Source organism: Caloenas nicobarica, chromosome 9 (genome assembly GCF_036013445.1).
Source record: "Caloenas nicobarica isolate bCalNic1 chromosome 9, bCalNic1.hap1, whole genome shotgun sequence".
Classification (NCBI taxonomy): Eukaryota; Metazoa; Chordata; class Aves; order Columbiformes; family Columbidae; genus Caloenas; species Caloenas nicobarica.
Window position 1 is genome coordinate 23,350,437 of NC_088253.1, and position 19,090 is coordinate 23,369,526.

The window sequence follows — 19,090 nt, forward strand, 5'->3', positions numbered from 1 at the left end:
CTGCATGTGCTCTGGTTGGGTTCATCTTGTAGGAGCAATTATTGTCTTGAGTTATTCCGTGAGGATTGTATGTGACCCAAAGGACCCAACCCAGGCTCCTGCTCGGTCAGGCGGGAGCCAAGAGCCTGTTGTGTCCCCCGTGGTGTCCTGCGGGGTGTCCCCTCCCCTGTCCCAGCACAGACCGGAGCCCTGAGCCCTCCCCGGGGTGGCACTGTTGTCCTCCCCAGCGTGGGGGTGATTTCCTTGGCTTTTAGGGGCAGGAGTGCTTTTCTACATGTGGGATGCTACTGTGCCTGTTTCTTTGCATGTTTGTTCTCTGAATTTGCTTTTTCAGCAGCAGATTAAATTTTCAAGCATTTTCTCATATTTTAAAAAGTTGTAGCTGTGTTCTGGGCTGCCCGAATACTCCTTTGGCAGCAGGATTCAGGGCCCTGCCGTGGGGTGCGATGTGGAGGGGAGCAGGGTCCCCCACAGCCTCGCAGGGCTCCCTGGGGACAGTGTGACCCCTGTCCTGTGTCTGTCCCATCCCACCGGGGGTGTGTCCAGCCTGGGCTGGTGGCGCCGGGTGCAGGAGAGGCCACTGCAGCGGCTGCAGCCCTGCCAGCGTGCCCGGTAGCGCGGCCGAGCCTGGGTGCGGGCCCGGGGCTCCGTTCGCCCCTCGCATCCGTGCCGGGGCCTCGCTCGTTCGGCGAATGCGGGCCCTTTAAGCTGGCGCCATCTTTACTACGGGCGAGGTGAAGCTGCAGCCAGGCACTTCCGGCGCCGTCCGTCCCATTGGGCCGTTCTCGCGGCGCTGCCCATTGGCTGCCGCAGCCGCACTTCCAGCGTGCTCGGAGCCTCCGCTTCCTTTTCCGGTCGGCCATTAGCCTTGGCGGGAGGTGAGTTAGGGCGCTGGCGCGGCCGGGGGCTCCATCCAGCGTCATCCGCCCGCCGGGGACGTGCCGCGGTCGGGGTCGGGCCCCGGGGCCGCTCGGAGCCCTGCGCGGGGGCTGCGGGCTGCGCGGATGGCGGGGCCCGGGCACCGAGAGGGCGCTGACGGGGCCCGGCTTGGGCCGGGCTGGGAGCAGCGGGCCCGGGGGCGGTCAGGGCCTGGCCTGAGTGACGCGGGCACCGGGCGTTGAGGCCGTTGGCGAAGGCGCCGATGTCCCGGCGGGTGCCTGTAGCCCTGTCCGTGTCCGCAGGCCGCAGCAGCCATGGCGCCCAGCCGCAATGGCATGATCCTGAAGCCCCATTTCCACAAGGACTGGCAGCGGCGAGTGGCCACATGGTTCAATCAGCCCGCCCGCAAAATCCGCAGGTGAGTGCCCGGGGCCGCTCCTGCTTTACCCCCTGTTCCCGGGAGGGGTTGTGCCTGGCATCGGGCTGCTTGGGGAGCTGAAGCACCACGGCTGTGTTTCAAGCTGTTCCCTGAACGCTGCAGCAGGCTCTGGGGTTGCGGCAGGTTCTGGTTTGGGGTGGGGGCTCTGGGGCTCTGCTCAGGGTGCTGGTTTGGGGTGGGGGCTTGGGGGCTCTGCTCAGGGTGTCCCAGCTGCAGTCAAGTGATGAGAAATCTCCGGAATCGCTGTACCGCCTTGATGATTCCCTTGAACCCTTGTATCTCTGATGACTGCGGCTGTTGTGCAGGATCAGACCTCAGCCTGAGCTGCCAGGAGGGTGCTGGGTTTGTTCCTGAGAGATCCCCGTGTGGCAGATGCTGCCATGCAGGGGAGGTCACCGGCCAGCGCCCGGGTGGCACGTGTGACAGAAACACCGTGTTCTGATGGTTGTCCCGTTGGCCGTTCAGGAGGAAGGCCCGCCAGGCCAAGGCTCGCCGCATCGCTCCCCGGCCCGTGGCTGGGCCCATCCGGCCAATCGTGAGGTGTCCAACCATCCGATACCACAAAAAAGTCCGTGCTGGCAGAGGCTTTAGCCTAGAAGAGCTTAAAGTAAGTACAGAGCACTGATCCCAGCCTGATAAAACTGAGTCTGGGATCTCTTGTCCCGTTCTGCATGTAGGCAACGCGCCAGCGACTCGCCGAGGTGCTGGTATCTGCTGGCGCTGGCTGAGCCAGGGAGATGTTTTCTGGTGTTGCTGGGAATGTAGAAAAAACAGTTTTGTCTTTTCTGTGTAACAGTGGGATGGAATAGTGTGTGTCAGAGGGGAAGGTGGCTTTGAAAAGTAAATGTCTGTTTGGTCAGTCTGTCAGTCAAACAGAGTTCTATTAAAATCAGATTCTGGAAGAGCCTTAGTTGAGTTTCATAAACATCTTTTGTGGAAAAAGAAAGATTGATAGGTTCTTCATTCAGTTCTTTCATTTCTTTATCACTCTCTACAACTACCTGAAAGGAGGCTGGAGCCAGGGCGGGTCAGGCTCTGCCCCCAAGGAACAAGCGACCGAACAAGAGGAAATGGCCTCAAGTTGCGCCAGGGGAGTTTGAGCAGGTTGAGATTGGATCTTGGGAACAATTTCTTCCCCAAAGGGCTGTCAGGCATTGGAACAGGCTGCTCAGGACAGTGGTGGAGTCACCATCCCTGGAGGGGTTGAACAGACCAGAGATGAGGTTCTCAGGGACGTGGGGTAGCGCCAGGGTGGGTTATGGTTGGACTTGGTGATCTTGAGGGCCTCTCCCAACCAAAATGATTCTCTGATTCTTAGTGAAACACACTTCTGCTAACCCTAAAAATTTTAGCCAATGTGGACCGAGTAGACCAGGCTCAGTTATTTCTAGCAGGGGGCTGTTGTACCAGGAAAGGGAACTGTTCAGCCTCAAAGAGCAGCTGCGGCTGTTCCTGATGTGATGGCTACGAGCTGGTTTGGGGACACTCAGGGTCCGTGGGAAGTGTTCTTGTTCCGTGCCCTCGTCCCGCTTTGGGAACCTGCTCGGTGACCTCCCCGGGCATGCTGAGCTGGGTCTGGGGCTCTGCAGAAAACCCCCACAGCGGGCGGGAGCAAACATCAGTGCTTGCTGGCTGCTGGTGTTTGCAGCTGCCTCTTGTGTGTTGTTTAGTATTAATTAAAACATCTATAACAGTGAAATTAGAGCATTGAAGCAGTAAAATTGTTCTTCTGGATGCCAAATGCTTCGTTACTTCTGTTTTTCTTTAATTGTGGATACTGTTGGAGTACAAAATCATATGCAAATGTTTGTCTTTAAACAGAAAATGAGGTTATTTCTTTTTGTACAACAATTACAAAAAATGCTTCTTTATCGGAGCTTCCAGTATTCTGTGAACCAGAGTTTTCCATGTGCTGACTTCATAAACTTCTGTCTCCTCTGATCAGAATTTAGATGTCCCCCTCAGAATTACTCAGGGATCGCACTTTCCTCTCCTGAAGAAATCCATCTGCGAAAATTGTGCACTGTACAATCTGTGGAACATTTTGAGTGTTAAAACAGAGACACCAGCCCTCGCTTTGTCTGCAGCCAAGCTGGTTCTCTTTTGCCAGCCCCTGGCGCAGCTATTGGTTTGGGTGCTGAGCCTTTCCCCAGGCTCAAAGCCCCATCCGGCTCCCAGCCGCGGTGCGGTGGTGCCAGGCGCTGCCGGGTGCTGACGCTGTGCGCTTTCTTCTCAGCTCGCTGGCATTAACAAGAAATTTGCCCGAACTATTGGCATCTCTGTGGATCCCCGGCGCCGCAACAAGTCCACGGAGTCTCTGCAGGCCAACGTGCAGCGGCTGAAGGAGTACCGCTCCAAGCTCATCCTCTTCCCCAGGAAGCCGGCGATGCCCAAGAAGGGAGACAGCTCGGTAAGTGCTTGACCACTAGAAACGTTCCACAGGGTCTGTTTTGGGCGATGTTTTCAGAGGTTTGGTGCCACGGTGCATGGGCAGGCAGTGCTCCTGAGCGCTTTTTGTAACGTAACCCCCCAGGGGAACAGGCAGCTCTGAGGGCACAGCCCCGCTCCCGTGCACACGCAGGGGGTGGTTGAGCCCAGGGGTGACTTTCGCGGGGGTTCTCCTGGGTCACAGTTGTGTTTGGGACAGACTTTGGCCTCGGGCCTGCTGTGCTGCTGCAGCGGTGCTGCTCGGATCAGGGCTGGACTCCTCGGTGGTCTGTTTGCTGGAGCTTCGATCACTGCCCAAGCAGCTGAATTTTAGTTTGTGAAGCTGAATTGTCAGAGTGGCTGAAGTGTCTGTCTGGAGTGTCTGTTGTTTGTGGAAGGGGTGAGGCAGGTGAGGAGTGAAAGCCGTGCCTCGGGCAGTCTCGAGAAGGTTGTTGCTGTTGACATAAAAACGAGATCCTGAGTGTCGTTGGCTTTCCCTGGCTCTGCCTGTGTGGATGGCGAGGTGTGTAGATGGTGAGATGTGCGCTCAGCTGTGCTCGCTTTCCTGGAGAGCCTGTCAGCTCCAAGCTCTTGTGGAGCTGCCACGTGGGGGCTGCTTTTCAGAACAGAGCAGGGAGGTCTCGAGCTTCTGTTCCAGTGGGTGCAGATACTCATGCCTGGAATGCAGCGTCGTGTTTGTTTACTTGAAATCAACTATCTAAAATAAAACTGCATCATTTTTGTTTAATGCTGTACTCTTACAAGAAGCTGGAATTAGCCGTAGAAGGAATTGCTGAGGAGTGCACTGGGTATCAAACTAAAAATGGTGCAGTAGATGTCAACGCGTTTCCAGCTGGCAGAACTCCTGATCGGCCGCTGCTCCTGTGGCCGCATCCGGGCTGATCGATGGGCAGAACGTGGGGTGTCGATGCGGCACGGCCGTGCCAAATAATCCTCAACTGCAGGGCTGAAATGCTGAATTAGTGTTAAATCTCCAGTCAGAATTGTTACCGTTATGTTTAATCTGGGTACCTGGATACAGGGCGTGCTTTTAACTGAGGTGCTAGCCTCAGAAGTTCTAAATACTGGGGTTTTTTTAAAGCTATTTTCTGTCCTCTTGTCTCGCAGGCTGAGGAACTCAAGATGGCGACTCAGCTGACAGGACCGGTTATGCCGATCAAGAACGTAAGTGTGACTAAACCGCGTTCTCTGTGTGATGTAATTGAGACTTAAACTTCACAGAGAGGGTTCAGAGAAAACCAGGAGCGGGTCAAGCTTGTCTTTTTGCCAAGAGCACCGTGATCTGGCTGGTTCCTCAGTGTTGCAGAGCAAAGAACTAATTACTTGGAGCTCCACTAGACTTTTTATCAACTGAGAAAGTTCTTACACCATGGGCTGTGTTCCTGGCTCTAGAGGAGAGCTCTTGGGGTTTAAGTTGAGCGTGTTCATTCACTTCTTCCACTGAGGGACCTCGTGCCCCCGTGAAATTTGGGTCACCAAGGGTGCTGGTTGGGAGGCAGTGTGTGCGCTGGCAGCGCCACAGCCCAGCCACGTTGTGTGGTTACCGTTTATCCCAAAACCTTCCCTATTTCCAAACGGTGTTGCCGACAGCACACCACAAACCTGACTCGGGTTTCATTTTCGGCTTGTTTTTTTCCCTGGTACATTCTGGTTCTGCGCTGACACGCCAGCAAATGAGGAACCGGCTGCACTGAGGTGCCTGGCGAGCGGTGATAAGGGCAGGGCCCTGCAGATGGCACAAACGCTCCATCCCTCAGCGTCCCTGAGCTGCTGGGAGAAATGTCACGAGATTAATTGCATTAAGCCTTCAATGCAGCCTTCTCCGGGAGCCTCTGATGTGCAGTCTGACTGTCTGGTGCTCTCTCCCACCAGGTTTTCAAACGCGAGAAGGCTCGGGTTATTTCAGAAGATGAGAAGAAGTTCAAGGCCTTTGTCAGCCTGCGCATGGCCCGGGCCAACGCCCGGCTCTTTGGGATTCGTGCGAAACGCGCCAAAGAAGCAGCAGAGCAGGATGTGGAGAAAAAGAAATGAGCTTTTCTCCCTAGAACTGTCAATAAAAAAAAGTAGAAATAAGAGCGTGCCGTCTTTTTAGGGCAGGCGCTGGTGCAGATCGTGGGCTGCCATGTGTGGAGGGATGTGGTCCGGGGGAGCTGCTGCTCAGACGTGGGAAACCTCATTTGCCATGGTTAAGCACTCCAAAATTCCCAGAAACGAGACCTTGGCCTGGCACAGCTCCTTCAGGGGCCTCAAGCAGCCTGGGCTCCTGCGCCCCATCCCACTGCGGGAGGTGCGGCTGGAGCTGCTGGTTCAGGTGGTTTTGGGCTGCCCCCTCCCTGATGAGCTTTGTCTGCTTCCCACCCTGCTCTTTTCTGTGCCAATCTTTCAGATGTGATGATTTCCACCCGTTTGCCTGCGGTTCTGTGCGAGGCAGAGCAGGTGGCCGTGCTGCCGAAGGTGGAGTGTTGGTGGGTGTCACCCATGGGTGCTCGGTGTGGTTTGGGTCTCCCGTGGGGCAGTGACCTGCTCTCTCTGGCCGGGGTTCCAGCCCAGGTGTGGGGTTTTGGAGGGGAGCGAGCGGTGTCCCCCGCACTTTCCCTGTGGTGCAGAGTCCCGCCCTGTCCCCCTGTGCTGCCCTGGGGGCTGCCCTTGGGATCGCCTGGCTTCGGTTCAGCCCCTGCTGCTGGTTTTTGGACCTTTCTACAGAGAAATAACCTTGGTGGCCTCGAAGAGGAGCCCGGCCCTGACCTGGGGAAGGGTCTGGGGGCTCTGGCCCACACTCATGGCTGCTGGGGGGCTCTGCCTGCAGGGGCTGGTGTGGCACTGGGTGCGATGGGTGACTGGGCAGCGCTGGCGGCTCCGTCCCGCTCTGGGGAGCGCTTGGCCGAGCCCCTTCGCTGGCTCATCAGTTCTGGGGCTGTTCTGCAGCCTGGCCCTGCTGCAGATCGCCCGTGCTGGGATAATTGCATCGTTTGTATTCATTAGCAGGTGGGTGACAGAAACTTGGGGCTCAGATGCAATGAAGCTCTGGCCCTGGCACAGCTGGATGAACCCGGGGATGCTCAGAGGGGGAAGCGCTGCTGATGTGGGGCTGCCCGCTTGTCCCTGCTGCCCAAACCCATGGCCAGACCCTGTGTCCCCCTGTGGGTCCTTCTCGCTCCTGCAGCCCCCCACAGGGGAAGGAGAGTGGCCTATTTCTGCAGCACAGGCTGGGGATTAGCTCCCAAAGCCCAGGGCATTGCAGTGCCCTCACGCTCATTAGCCCTATCTGCATTTTAATCCCTCCAAAGATGGGCTAATTACATCATCTTTCATAAAGCTGAGCTGACAGCACTGCAGGGCTGGGGTGAGGGGTGTGGGTGGGGGGTGCCCGGGACTCCCCGTGTGTGGAGTGTGGGTCTGGGTGCCCTGGTGTGAGGGGAGGGCACCCCGCAGCTTTGGGGCACCCTGTCCTTGTGCTGGGGTGTTGGCTGAAGTCATGGGGGGCTGGGAGCAGGACGGGCCTTGGGCCCCCACGGGGAGCGGCTGGGGAAGGCAAGGGGCTGTGGGGGCTCACAGGAACAGGGGCTGTGCCATGGGGCCTGGCAGGAGTGGGGTCACCTGCCCTGGCACAGCCAGCGGTGCCGGGGACCCCACTGAGCCCCGCTGCCCGTGGGTGGGCTCTGCTCCGGCGCCAGCAGCGAGGCAGTTAACAGAGCTTCTCATCTCCCTCTTAGGGCTCCGCTCCCGAACTGCAGCTTGAGTCAGTTGTGTGGAGGTGGCAGCGGCGGCAGCTCCGGCTGGCACACCGGCACTCGCGGCACACCGGCACCCGCGGCACACCAACCCCAGCCTGTGGAGCCCCAGCCACCGGCATCCAGGTGAGGGGGGCGGCCAGGCAGGGTGGGAGCTGGTGTCCCCTCTGCTGGGGGATGCAAAAGGGTGCTGCCATCCCGGGGAGGGGGACGGTGCCTGCCGGAGCTGGGGCACCAGAGCCATGTGCTGGGGAGGGCCCTGGCCCTGCGTGACTCTGCTGGGAAACTTTGGCCGGTGGCGGTGGCAGCTCCTGGCCAGGCTCATCACGCTGGGCACACCAGGTGCGGGTGGGCAGGGGGGCTGCTTTGCCCCTGCCCGAGCTGGGGGGACAAGCCCTGGGATGTGTCTGGGGCTGGCAGAGCCCCTCAATGACCCATCACTGCAGCATCGCCCACCTGAGTGTCACCAGCCTCCAGGTGGAGGGTGGCCTCTGTCCCCAGCATGGGGGACATCCCCCCGGCACTCCGTGCTGCCACCAGCCCTGCCCGGGGCAGTGGGACGTGACCGGCACTACCAGCATCACCTGGTGGCATGGATAAGGACCTGGCGTCCCCGCTGTGCTCGCCAGGGAGCCCTGCCCAGGCTGGGGCTGCGCTGCCTGCAGGGACGGGAGGGGAGTCTCTGCTCCCCAGCACCAGGAGGGGCAGCCCAGGGTGGGGGGTCCCGCTCCTGCACAGCCTCCCCCTGCACTCGGTGCCCCGTCCCCAAAGACACATCCTGCCCCTGGGCAGGGCTGGGCACAACCTGTGGGACCCCAGGCTGCATGGGGGGGCTGGCAGGTGCATGGGGCACCGCATTGCCTGTGGGGCTGGCTGGCGCTGGGGGGTACACGGGCAGCATACGAGGGGTGACCCAGCCCCAGCTCACCCCGCTCTGCTTTGACACCTCACAGGGCCCCACAGAGTCGTCGGGACTGGAACCGGCCACCCCCCTCAGAGGGGTCCCCATGTCCCTGCCACCCACCGGAGCATCCACCAGCACCCGCTACCACCAGGGACTCGCACCCGGGCTCCGTCCCCACGCCTGACACTGCGGGGCGACGTGCCCCGGGCATGACGGGCACCTGCCCGGCTCCTTGACGGTGACGCAGGCAGTGGCCACCCCACTCCCCCGACATGCCCTTCGCCCACGGGGCCACCTGCCCCACCTCGCGCCCGACCACCATGGGCGAGGCACCCGAGCCATCCCCCCAGGCCCCGCTGGCCGTCCTGTCCAAGGTGGAGCTGCGAGTGAGCTGTAAACACCTCCTGGACCGCGACACCCTCAACAAGTCGGACCCCTGTGTCCTGCTGCTGATGCAGTCCCAGGGCCAGTGGATGGAGGTAGGAGGGTCTGGAGGGGTGGGAGGGCTGGGTGCAGCATTTTTGTCTCTGAGATGGGGACAGGAGCAGAGACAGCCCCAGGGTGGCTGATCACACCCACAGGGCTGAAAATGGGACAGGAGACACTGCGCAGGGTGCAGGAGATGGTGAAGAGCAGGGTGCAAGGTGCAAGAGATGGTAGGGAGCAGTGTGCAAGGTGCAGGAGGTGGTAGGGAGCAGGGTGCAAGGTGCAGGAGATGGTGGAGAGTGGGGTGCAGATCAGGGTGCAAGGTGCAGGAGATGGTGCAGACAAGGTGCAAGGTACAGACCATGAGGCTCACGGGGCAGGGCAGGCGCCTGAGGACACTCAGCAGCACATGAGGACAGTGCAGATGCCTTGGTTGGAGCCAGTCCCCCAGGCTCCGGCAGCGCTGGGGAACAGGGTGCCTGTGGTGTGGGGTTCTGGCACGGCTCCGCTGCCCAGGGCCAAGGGACACCTTGGCCACCCTGGGGGCTGGTCAGGGCTTGCAGGCTGGGACAGCCAGCTCAGAGCGGGGTCAGGGCTGGCACCGCGGTCATGTGCCCATCACTGTGCTGTGGGGCCCTGGTGTCCACACGAATCACAGCTGGTGCTGGCTCTGGGGCTGGCATCGGCACCGGCGCTGGGGCTGGCGCTGGGGCTGGCACAGCTCCTTCCTATCGCTCCCCCACGGCTGAGCTCTGGGCTGGCGCCGGCAGCTCCGCGCTCGCTAATCACCGCTGCTCAGCCAGCAGATTTAGCGCTAAATCCCTCTGCGTGTAATCGACTCTGCTCGCCGGAGCCAGAGCCAGGGCAGGCGGCGAGGGGCCCCGTGCCAGCCGCGGCTCCGTGGCTGTGCTGTGCCGAGCCAGTTGTACCCTTCTGTGCCACAGTGTGCTGTGCCACGCTCTGTGTGCCATGGTGTGCCGTAACGTGCTGTACTCTGCCATGCCATGCTCTGCTATGCTATGATGTGCCATGCCAGGGCCAGATCTAAGAGGGCTCCTCCCGAGACACCTTTCTGATGGGCTCTGTGAGCTGTCCCCTCCCTGTCCCTGCCAGCGCATGTCCCCCAGCCCAGCCAAGACAGTGGCTGAACCCGGCTCAGCCACTGCCTGCAGGGTCTGAGCACCAAAACAGCCTCGGACATGCTGGCAGGGGCTGGCACCGGAGCAGCTGAGGTGAGCGGGACCCTGAGCCCTGCGCCGGGGCCATGGGGCTGGCAGTGCCTGCAGGAGGCACAGTGCTGCCGGGGTGGCCCTGCCAGCACCGCGGCCGCGTGGGCTCGGCAGCTGCTGCCGGACCAGGCGGGCGGTGGGCAGGGGCCGGGCTGGCAGGGTGCCCTGGCCAGGATGTCTCCTGTTGAGTCAACACTGGCAGGGCCGGGGTGCGGGGGAGGCTCCTGGAAGCCGCTCGGAAGCCGCTCGGCACCTGCTGCCAGCGCGGCCGGAGACGCTGAGCACCCATCCGCTGGCCACAGTCACCATGGCCAGTGGTCCCTGCCTTTGGCCAGCCCGGGATGGGAGCGCAGGCACTCGTCCTGGGCCCCAGCCCTTTGCTCCTGCTGAGCAGAGCGACAGCAAACTGTGGTCCAGAGCATCCCCTCCAAGTGCCTGTGGGGTTTGCCCCGAGCCCCAGGGGAGCAGTGACCCCAGGACATGGGGCTGGCGGGGCTGAGCCCGCAGGGACACATGTCCCTGCCTATGCCGGTGACGGGGCTGCCTCCAAATGCCATTTGCCTGGGAACCGGCACAGGTGGGTAAATGCTTGGGCGGGGACAGTCCTGGCAGCTGCCCGGCATCCCCCACCCCTGCAGCCCCCCATCCCCCTGGGTTCTTGCATCCCCGTGCCTGGCTCTGGGGTGAGCTCTGGCACCCCGAGGCCCTGGGCAGCTCCGCTGGCCCTGGCTGCAGCCCCAGCCTGGGCTCTGCCCCCGCCAACCCCCAGCCGCGCTCCCCCCGTGCAGGTGGACCGCAGCGAGGTCATCAAGAGCAACCTCAACCCCGTCTTCGCCAAGATCTTCACGGTGGATTACTATTTCGAGGAGGTGCAGAAGCTGCGGTTCGAGGTGTATGACAGCCATGGGCATGCTGGCGTGGGCACGCATGACGACGATTTTCTGGGGGGCATGGAGTGCACTGTGGGGCAGGTGAGCCTGTGCCCCCCACCTGGGGACACCCGCTGGTGGTGGCTCCTCCTCATCTCCTTGGCTTTTGCAGATCGTGGCACAGAAGCGAGTGACAAAGCCGCTGTTCCTCAAGTACGGGAAGTTCGCGGGCAAGTCCACCATCACGGTGAGCGGCCGAACCTGTGCCAGGAGCGGCACCGGGCTGGGGGCACAGGTGGCACTGAGCTGGGGCACATGGGTGACACCTGGCTGAGCTGGTGCGGTGGCAGTCAGTGGGGCATGTGGGTGGCTCTGGGCTGGGGCGCTGGGATGGCATTGAGCTGGGACATATGGGCGGCACTGAGCTGGGTCAGTGGGGTGACACTGAGCTGGGGCATATGCAGGGTCCCGAGTGACCCTCCTCCTGTCCTCACTGTCACCCAGCCCCACAGCCCCCAGACTCTTGTGTGTGGGGTGGTCTCAGGGTCCCTATGTCTGCTGGCCACTGCAGAGGGTCCCCCCTGTGCCGGGGGCCATGTGTCACCCTGTGCCCTCCTGCGGCACTGCCCTGCCCATGCAGGCCGGGAGGGCAGGGGGACCAGGCTGTGCCGGGCGCTGAGCGCCTCTCCTGGCAGGTCATCTCGGAGGAGATCTCGGGGAACAACGGCTACGTGGAGCTTGCCTTCCGCGCCAAGAAGCTGGACGACAAGGTGAGGGCAGGGGAGCTGGGGGCGAGTGTGGACAGGGTGGGCGATGCTCTGCCCATCCTACCTCCTCCAGGACCTCTTCAGCAAGTCAGACCCCTTCCTGGAGATCTACCGCATCGATGACGACCGCAGCGAGCAGCTGGTGTACCGCACCGAGGTGAGCCCGGCAGGACCCGGCCCGTGGACCCGCCGGTGCCACCCGGCCCCGCTCAGCCCCTCGTCCTGCAGGTGGTGAAGAACAACCTGAGCCCCATCTGGGAGCCCTTCAAGGTGTCCCTCAACTCGCTCTGCAGCTGCGAGGAGAAGAGGAAGCTGAGGGTGAGGAAGGGCGATGCAGGACCCTTATCCCTGACCGATGGGGTCCCCTATCCCTGATCCTTGGGGACCCCAAGCCACCAGGGACGGTGGCGGGGCTGAGCCGTGTCCCACCACAGTGCGTGGTGTGGGACTACGACTCACGGGGCAAACACGACTTCATCGGGGAGTTCTTCACCACCTTCGAGGAGATGCAGAAGGCAATGGGGGAGAACAAGGTGGGCGTGGGGACATGGGGACAGCCTTTGGGGTCACCCCACTGTGCTGCCAGCAGAGCCCATTCCAGGAGGCACCTCCCTGCTCCTCCTCTGGTTTTGGGGCTGTTTTGCCCCTTTGGGGAAGGGACGGTGTGTCTGGGCTCCTCTGGGGAAATCAGCCCCAACTGAGGGGCTTGGAGTGGGGCAAGGGGGCTGCAGAGATGTGGGGCTGAGGGGTTATGGAGCTGTGGGGTTGTGGGGCTGAGGGGTCCTGGAGCTGCAGGGCTGGAGCATTATGGGGCTGTGGGGCTGCAGGGAGTTATGGGGCTGTGGGGTTGTGGGTTGTCATGGAGAGGGGTGCTGGCATGTGGGGCTGTGTCCCCGGGGCAAGGGGACAGCGCGGGCGCCACGTGCTGTGGGTGCCACGTGCCACAGGTGCAGTGGGACTGCATGAACCCCAAGTACAAACTCAAGAAGCGCAACTACAAGAACTCGGGGGTCGTGGTGCTGCTGGACCTGAAGGTGAGCGCTGCCGCGCCGAGCCGTGCCGAGCCTGGCTGCCGTGGGGCAGCGTGGGGCGGGACGGGCTGACGTGGGTCTCTCTGGAAGATCCACAGGGTTTACTCCTTCCTGGACTACATCATGGGCGGCTGCCAGATCCACTTCACGGTGAGCGGCGTCCCCTGCCCCAAAGCACCAGGGGTTCCGGCACTGGGCCACTTGACCCCTATGGGGACACACCGGTGGCCCCGCACACCCCGAGGGACCCTCACGGCCACCTACCCCTTGTCAGGTGGCCATTGACTTCACGGCCTCCAACGGGGACCCGCGGAACAGCTGCTCCCTGCACTACATCAACCCCTACCAGCCCAACGAGTACCTCAAGGCGCTGGTCGCGGTGGGCGAGATCTGCCAGGACTACGACAGGTTGGTTGGTCTGGTGGGTCCCCAGGGCCAGGACACCCCAGTGACGGCCACTCTGGGGCCAGGATGCCTGGTGATGGCCACGCTGGTGACGACCCCGTGGCTGCTGGCTCTGCCGGGGCTCCTCACGCTCCTTTCTTGCAGCGACAAGAAATTCTCAGCTCTGGGCTTTGGTGCGAGGATCCCCCCCAAGTACGAGGTAAGGGGGTGGCTGGGGTGCTGGGGGCTCCGTGGGACCCCAGGGATGTGCTCGTGGGGCTCGGCAGGCGCCGGGGGCCATGGCGGGGGCTGGCACCGGCTGCCCTCTCGCTTCTCACCCTTCAGGTCTCCCACGATTTCGCCATCAACTTCAACCCCGATAACGATGAGTGTGAGGGTGAGTCCAGCTTCAGGGGGGCTGGTCCCATGGCCCCCCCCATGCCAGGCCTCGGTGCTGCCGGGACGGCCCCCCCACCCCTCACATCCCCCTGCAGGCATCCAGGGTGTCGTGGAGTCCTACCAGAGCTGCCTGCCCAAAATCCAGCTCTACGGCCCCACCAACGTGGCCCCCATCATCTCCAAGGTGGCTCGTGTGGCAGCTGACGAGGAGCGGACGAAGGAGGCGTCGGTACGTACCCGCTGCGCGCGGCCGAGACCTGGCACCCTCGTGCCACTTGTGGCTGCTCCCACGTTGGAGCTGAGCCCGGACCCCGCCACGGGGCTGGCGGCGCGGCCGGCAGCCCCCCAGAGCGTCCCTCCCCCTCCAGCAATACTTCATCCTGCTGATCCTGACGGACGGGGTGGTGACGGACATGGCGGACACGCGGGAGGCCATCGTCCGCGCCTCCTACCTGCCCATGTCCATCATCATCGTGGGCGTGGGCAACGCCGACTTCACCGACATGCAGATCCTGGACGGGGACGACGGCGTCCTGCGCTCCCCCAAGGGCGAGCCCGTCCTGCGCGACATCGTCCAGTTTGTCCCCTTCCGGGAGTTCAAGAACGTGAGTGGGACATCGGTGGTCCTCCTGTCGCCTCCTGTCCCCGTGGCAGGACTGAGCATTGTGGCACAAGCCGGTGCCCTGCACACTGGGGCAGACGGGTGCCGCATGCCCTGACTCACCCGTCCCCCCCGGTGTCCCCCTGTGTCCCTTGTCCCGCAGGCGTCACCCACGGCCCTGGCCAAGTGTGTGCTGGCGGAGGTGCCCAAGCAGGTGGTGGAGTACTACAGCTACAAGGCCTTCCCCCCCCGCTGCCCCCAGCCCGACACCCCCGACTCCAACCTCAGCTCGCCCCAGTGAGAGACCCCCCCGCTCCCTCCAGTGTGACACGGGGATGGGGGGTCCCTGCCGGGTCCCAGCCCTGCTGCAAACCCCTCCTCGCTGGGCAGGGTGGCACCGGGACCCAGCACTGTGTCCCCACTGGCACCTGCCTGGTGACGCAGGGACAATCCTGGTGCCCCGGTGCAGGAGAACCCCCCTGTGCTGCCCGGGGAGGCTGGGGGTCCCAGCGGGCGCTGCCTGGTCCCACTGGTCCGTGCCCCATGACATGTCCCCATTCCGTCCCTGCTGTCCCTGTGGTCCCCTCGGTTCCTGCTTGTCTGTCGCTGTGACACTGTTTGGAGGCTGCATGACGAACCCCCGCAGCGTACAGGGCCCCCCCAATAAAGCAACCAGCCCTGTCCCCGTGCCGCGTGCTCTCTGGGCGCCGACACCAAACCTCCCTGCTGGCGCGGGCAGAGGGACCAGCAGCTCCCGAGGTGCTGCCTGTCCCCCCTCGTGCCCCCAGCTGTGCCACCGCGCTGCCCAGCCCTGGCCAGTGACAAGAGCCGAACGCGGCCCCAGCCCTGGCTGCCTGTATGGGCAGGGTGCTGCTGCCGGCTGCTCCGCCTGCCCCTGTAATTTGGGGGATTTGTGCCTGGCAGCGTGCAGGGCAGCGCCGGTGTGCTGCAGCTGTGCTATTTTGGAGCAGCCACTGCTTTCAAGTTGAGCCGGAGCAGGCGGACACCCGCTGTGCCGCTGCCCCGAAATCCAGGCCACGGGAGCGGGAGGGAAGTGGCGCCGACACCGTCCCCCTGCCCAGCCCAGCGCTCTGCCACGTGCTGTGTGCTGTGTGCCATGTCCGTGTGCCACATGCCGTGTTCGGTGTGCCACGTGCCATGTTCCGTGTGCCACGTGCTGTGTTGTGTGTGCTGTACTGCGGGTCACATACCATGCACCGTGTGCCATGTGAAGTGTCTCAAGTGCCATGTGCTGTGCGCTATGAGCCACGTACTGTGTGCCACGTGCCATGCACTGTGTGCCACATGCCATGTGCTATGTGCTGTGCCATGTGCTGTTTACCCTGTGCCATGCACCACATGCCACGTGCTGTGTGCCATGTGCTGTATGTTGCATGCCACGCACTGTGCCACGTGCCGTGTACCACATGCCATGTTCCATGTGCCGCCCGATGCATGCTTCATGGTACGGGCTCAGTGTTGCGCCATGTGCCCTGTGCTGTGTGTTGTGTGCCATGTGCATTGCCACATGCCGTGTGCTGTGTGTCATGTATCATGCACATTGCTATGTGCCACGTGCTCTGTGCTGCATGTCATGTGCCATGTTCTGGGTCATGGGCTGTGTCCCATATGTGCCGTGCGCCACGCTGTGCCGTTTGTCGTGTGTTCTTCACCCTGTGCCATGCGCTGTGTGTCATTGTCCCAGTGCTGGCTGTTATGGTATCAGGCAGATGCTCCTGGGGAGGTGACATCCACTGAGGTGGGGTGTGACCCAAGGCCACCACAGGGACTCACACTGTGTCCCCAGGCAGCCATCACAGGGCAGGGGCCACCCAAGATCTCCAGGGTGCTGCTGTCGCAGGGTGCCAGCCTGTCCCCGTCCAGGCAGCCGTGCCGCGGGCAGCCGCTCACCCTGCACCGGCATGGCCATGCCCAACAGCCGTGCCCCTCAGCTCTGCCGGCACTCCCACCCGCGCCGCCCCAGTCCCCCGCATATTTATAGCGCCTGATTCATCTCCTGTACAGCGGGATAATAGACGTTGCCATAGAAACCCGGCGCCTGACGAGCCTGCGGCACTGCTGGCCCTGGGCACGGGCAGGGGCTGCCCCGGCACCCCTGTTTGGGACAGGGGACCCTGCGGGGCTGGGGGTGCCTGGTGTCACCAGGCTGTACCCACTGGCTGTGCCGCTGGGCTGGGGAGCGCGGGCAGGGTGGGCTCTGTGCCACGGGCTCCGTGGCAAACCCTGGCACCGTGCAGCCGTGCCATGACCTGTCACCGGGCCTGGCAGCCCGGCCGTTGACCCCCAGCACAAATAATGTCCCTGGGGATGGGTCCCCACCCCTGATAACGCCGGATGCTTCCCGCTGCCAGCCCCGCTTCCCGCCCCACACCCGTGGGAACGCGCTGCCTGGCTGGAAGCGGCAATAAATATTTATTTCTGCGGAATGGGCTGGGCGGAAGGGGGGGTCATGGCCACGTGAAGGCCACAGGGATGGTCACAATGCGTAACCGGAAAAGTTCTCCATCCCCAGGGGGTGTCGTGCAGCCCGTCCCCCCTACATCGGACCCCTCAGCCCCACCACAGCCCCGGCTCCCAGGACAACACACAGGGGTGTATAAGTTATGGGAGTACTGGGGGGCTCCCCATGCAGGGTGTCCCCCCCACAGTGGGACTCGGCAGGTGTGGGGGGGCCAGTCATGTTGTGCAGCAGCAGGATGGAGCGTCACCTGCTCCCCGGCCCCTCAGGCTATGGGCCAGGGCGCAGGCAGCTCCACGTCCCCCATCCGCTCCTGGTAGATGCGGTTGAAGTGGGCGTTCTGCTGGGGGGTGAAGTGCCCGCGCCAGTCCCCCACCTCACCTGCAGGACAAGGGCATGGGACAGTGAGGCTGCAGCTGCGGCCAGTGCCCCCTGTGTCCCCCCCGTGTCCCCTCACCCCCTCACCTTTCCGCATGAAGCGTCCCTGGCTGTGGTCCATGATCTCGGGGGGGATGAGCGTGAAGTTGGCCATGGCGTTGTCACGCATGCTGGCAAAGCTGCAGTGCTGCTCCAGTGCTCCCAGTGTCTCCGGCGCCAGCGCGCAGCCCAGGAAGGCGCCGAGCCGCTGTGCCGTGCCGCGCAGGTCCTGCGCCGGGGTCATCGTCAGCCCCAGGCAGCCGGTGGGGACAGGAACGGGGACACGCAGGGGCTCACCTGGTGCAGCTCCTCGTAGGTGACATATAAGACATCCAGGAGGTGCCGCTGGCCCAGCCAGTCCTTGACGTGGTCAAACCAGGAGCCGTAGTGCACTGGAGGGAGGCGGGGATGATGGGGTGACCCCGTGGCCGAGTCCTGGGACCCTGGGGACCCCCCAGTCCTTACCCGTGCCCTCCAGGAACTGTGTGAGGAAGGTGTCGAAGGAGCCGGGGTCAGGCAGGAACTTTGCCAGGCGGTGGAAGTGGTAGAAGGAGACGGCGACATCCTTGGGGTTCCTGGCCACATAAATCACCTGGGGAGGGACAGTATCAGCCCCACAGCTGGGGGGATTCCACTCAGAAAGCCCCCGGCAATCACCCCAGCTGCGGGAAGCCCTGTGGCAGGGGGATCCTCCCATGGGGACCCCCCAGCCCGTCCCAGCCCCCCCTCACCTTGGCCTTGCTCTGCTGCAGCGCGGGGGCCAGGACGCGGGCGGGCAGGTGGGTGGTGATGAGCCGGGGGGCGGCCGTGTCCCGCAGCGTGTCCCTGAAGTAGATCTGCTCCAGCCAGGGCGCCCGCTCCCAGTTGGGGATGGTCTTGGCGGGGAGGACGTCCCCGCGGCTGAACAGCAGTGTCAGGATCTCCTGCATCCAGGTGGTGCCTGGGGATGCAGCCGTCAGGCACCGCACGGCACGGCATGGCACGGCACAGAATGGCACGGCAGGGCAGAACGTGGCACGGCACAGATTGGCGCAGCACCTGTGGCACAGCGTGCCGTGGCACAGCAGGGCACGGCACGGTGTGGCACAGCATGGCATGCCATCGTAGGGCACAGCCAGGCGTGGCACAGTCTGGCACAGCGCGGCATGGAATAACTCAATGTGGCACGGCTCAAGATGGCACAAAATGGCAGGTGGCTGGCAGTGCCATGTGGGATCCCCAGAGCCCGCACCAGTCTGGGGTTGGGGACATGAGAGGGCTAGGGAGGGGCAGGAGTTTTGGGGGGCTGCCAGACAATGGCGGGGGGTCCTCTGTGCTGTGCCTGGAGAGATCGGTGGGCACTGGGCTGTGGGGGCCGGGGGGTCCTGCCCAGGGAGGGGCTGTCCCCAACCCCAGCCACCTCCCGGCCACGCAGGCAGCTCCAGGTCCTGCTGGCAAGCCGGGGGCTGTGCGGCACAGCCTGCCCACGCCCCCCGCCTCAGCCTGGGGGTCCCCATCCCTGCCCACTGACCCCTCACACCCCTGGGACCCTCCCTGCCCCCATCCCTCCGGGACCCTTCTTGCTCCCCAGTCCCTCACCCGATTTGGGGTAGGTGGCGATGAGCACGTCGCTGGGGCGGAACGGGAAGGTGGTGGCAAAGCCGAGGGACTCCTGGGTGTGGAGGTGGCCAGGTAGGGAGATGCCGGCGAAGGTCTCGGTCACCTCCATCCGCTCCATGGCCCAGCCGCTGCGGGGCTGCGCTGGCAACCGGCCTTAAATAGCTGCAAAAGAGGAAACGTCGCGGGGGGCCGGGCCCCCCCCAGCACATTCCTGCTGGGGAACCGGGGATCCGGCCACACTGGGGCCAGCGCCGGGAGAGCGATGCCGGCAGGGCCAGGGGCTGCGGGACGGCCCTGGGCTGGGGGGGCCCATGGGGTGGGACGGGGGCCCTGCACGGCCAGACCCACTGGCTGCAGCCGGGACAGCTCGGGGGCTGGGGTACCCTGCTCACCTGGGCGTGCGATGGGTGCCGGGGAGCCTCACCGGCCACGCCAGCCCGTGGTGATCCCGGGGATGCCAACCCCATGCTGTGCCCCACAGCCACGCT

General features: G+C 63.4%; 3 protein-coding genes and 1 non-coding gene across 4 annotated transcripts; 3 read left to right on the plus strand and 1 right to left on the minus strand.

Annotated features, from left to right (window-relative positions):
- The first annotated feature begins 798 nt into the window (after positions 1-798).
- Positions 799-5,839, plus strand: RPL13 (ribosomal protein L13). Its single transcript, XM_065640859.1, has 6 exons — positions 799-878; positions 1,182-1,297; positions 1,784-1,925; positions 3,555-3,728; positions 4,874-4,930; positions 5,639-5,839. The coding sequence occupies exons 2-6, from the start codon at positions 1,194-1,196 to the stop codon at positions 5,795-5,797; spliced, it is 636 nt and encodes a 211-aa protein (XP_065496931.1). The 5' UTR covers positions 799-878; positions 1,182-1,193; the 3' UTR covers positions 5,798-5,839.
- LOC135992260 (small nucleolar RNA MBII-202) lies at positions 1,540-1,621 on the plus strand. The gene has a single exon (XR_010606709.1). It is a non-coding gene; the product is annotated as a small nucleolar RNA MBII-202 (small nucleolar RNA).
- A 1,724-nt stretch (positions 5,840-7,563) lies between the features above and the next one.
- CPNE7 (copine 7) lies at positions 7,564-14,645 on the plus strand. The gene is made up of 16 exons (XM_065640636.1): positions 7,564-7,623; positions 8,451-8,880; positions 10,845-11,027; positions 11,098-11,172; positions 11,621-11,695; positions 11,766-11,849; positions 11,921-12,010; positions 12,127-12,225; positions 12,640-12,726; positions 12,814-12,873; positions 12,998-13,131; positions 13,273-13,327; positions 13,453-13,504; positions 13,602-13,735; positions 13,875-14,111; positions 14,271-14,645. Exons 2-16 carry the CDS (start codon positions 8,674-8,676, stop codon positions 14,406-14,408), a joined length of 1,710 nt encoding a protein of 569 aa, XP_065496708.1. The 5' UTR covers positions 7,564-7,623; positions 8,451-8,673; the 3' UTR covers positions 14,409-14,645.
- A 1,915-nt stretch (positions 14,646-16,560) lies between these two features.
- Positions 16,561-18,720, minus strand: LOC135992119 (sulfotransferase 2B1-like). Its single transcript, XM_065641091.1, has 6 exons — positions 18,582-18,720; positions 17,735-17,943; positions 17,469-17,595; positions 17,301-17,395; positions 17,052-17,232; positions 16,561-16,967 (listed from the first exon to the last, which is right to left on the minus strand). The coding sequence occupies exons 1-6, from the start codon at positions 18,718-18,720 to the stop codon at positions 16,852-16,854; spliced, it is 867 nt and encodes a 288-aa protein (XP_065497163.1). The 3' UTR covers positions 16,561-16,851.
- Positions 18,721-19,090: the final 370 nt, after the last annotated feature.

Coding starts and splice junctions, on each gene's coding strand:
- CPNE7 (XM_065640636.1), top strand. CDS start 8,674: ATGCCCTTCGCCCACGGGGCCACCTGCCCCACCTCGCGCCCGACCACC. Junction 13,328..13,452: donor GGATCCCCCCCAAGTACGAG/GTAAGGGGGTGG, acceptor CTCACCCTTCAG/GTCTCCCACGATTTCGCCAT. Junction 13,505..13,601: donor CGATAACGATGAGTGTGAGG/GTGAGTCCAGCT, acceptor ATCCCCCTGCAG/GCATCCAGGGTGTCGTGGAG.
- LOC135992119 (XM_065641091.1), bottom strand. CDS start 18,720: ATGGAGCGGATGGAGGTGACCGAGACCTTCGCCGGCATCTCCCTACCT. Junction 17,944..18,581: donor CGCCACCTACCCCAAATCGG/GTGAGGGACTGG, acceptor CTGCATCCCCAG/GCACCACCTGGATGCAGGAG. Junction 17,233..17,300: donor CCTACGAGGAGCTGCACCAG/GTGAGCCCCTGC, acceptor ACCCCGGCGCAG/GACCTGCGCGGCACGGCACA.
- RPL13 (XM_065640859.1), top strand. CDS start 1,194: ATGGCGCCCAGCCGCAATGGCATGATCCTGAAGCCCCATTTCCACAAG. Junction 1,298..1,783: donor CCCGCCCGCAAAATCCGCAG/GTGAGTGCCCGG, acceptor TTGGCCGTTCAG/GAGGAAGGCCCGCCAGGCCA. Junction 3,729..4,873: donor CCAAGAAGGGAGACAGCTCG/GTAAGTGCTTGA, acceptor CTTGTCTCGCAG/GCTGAGGAACTCAAGATGGC.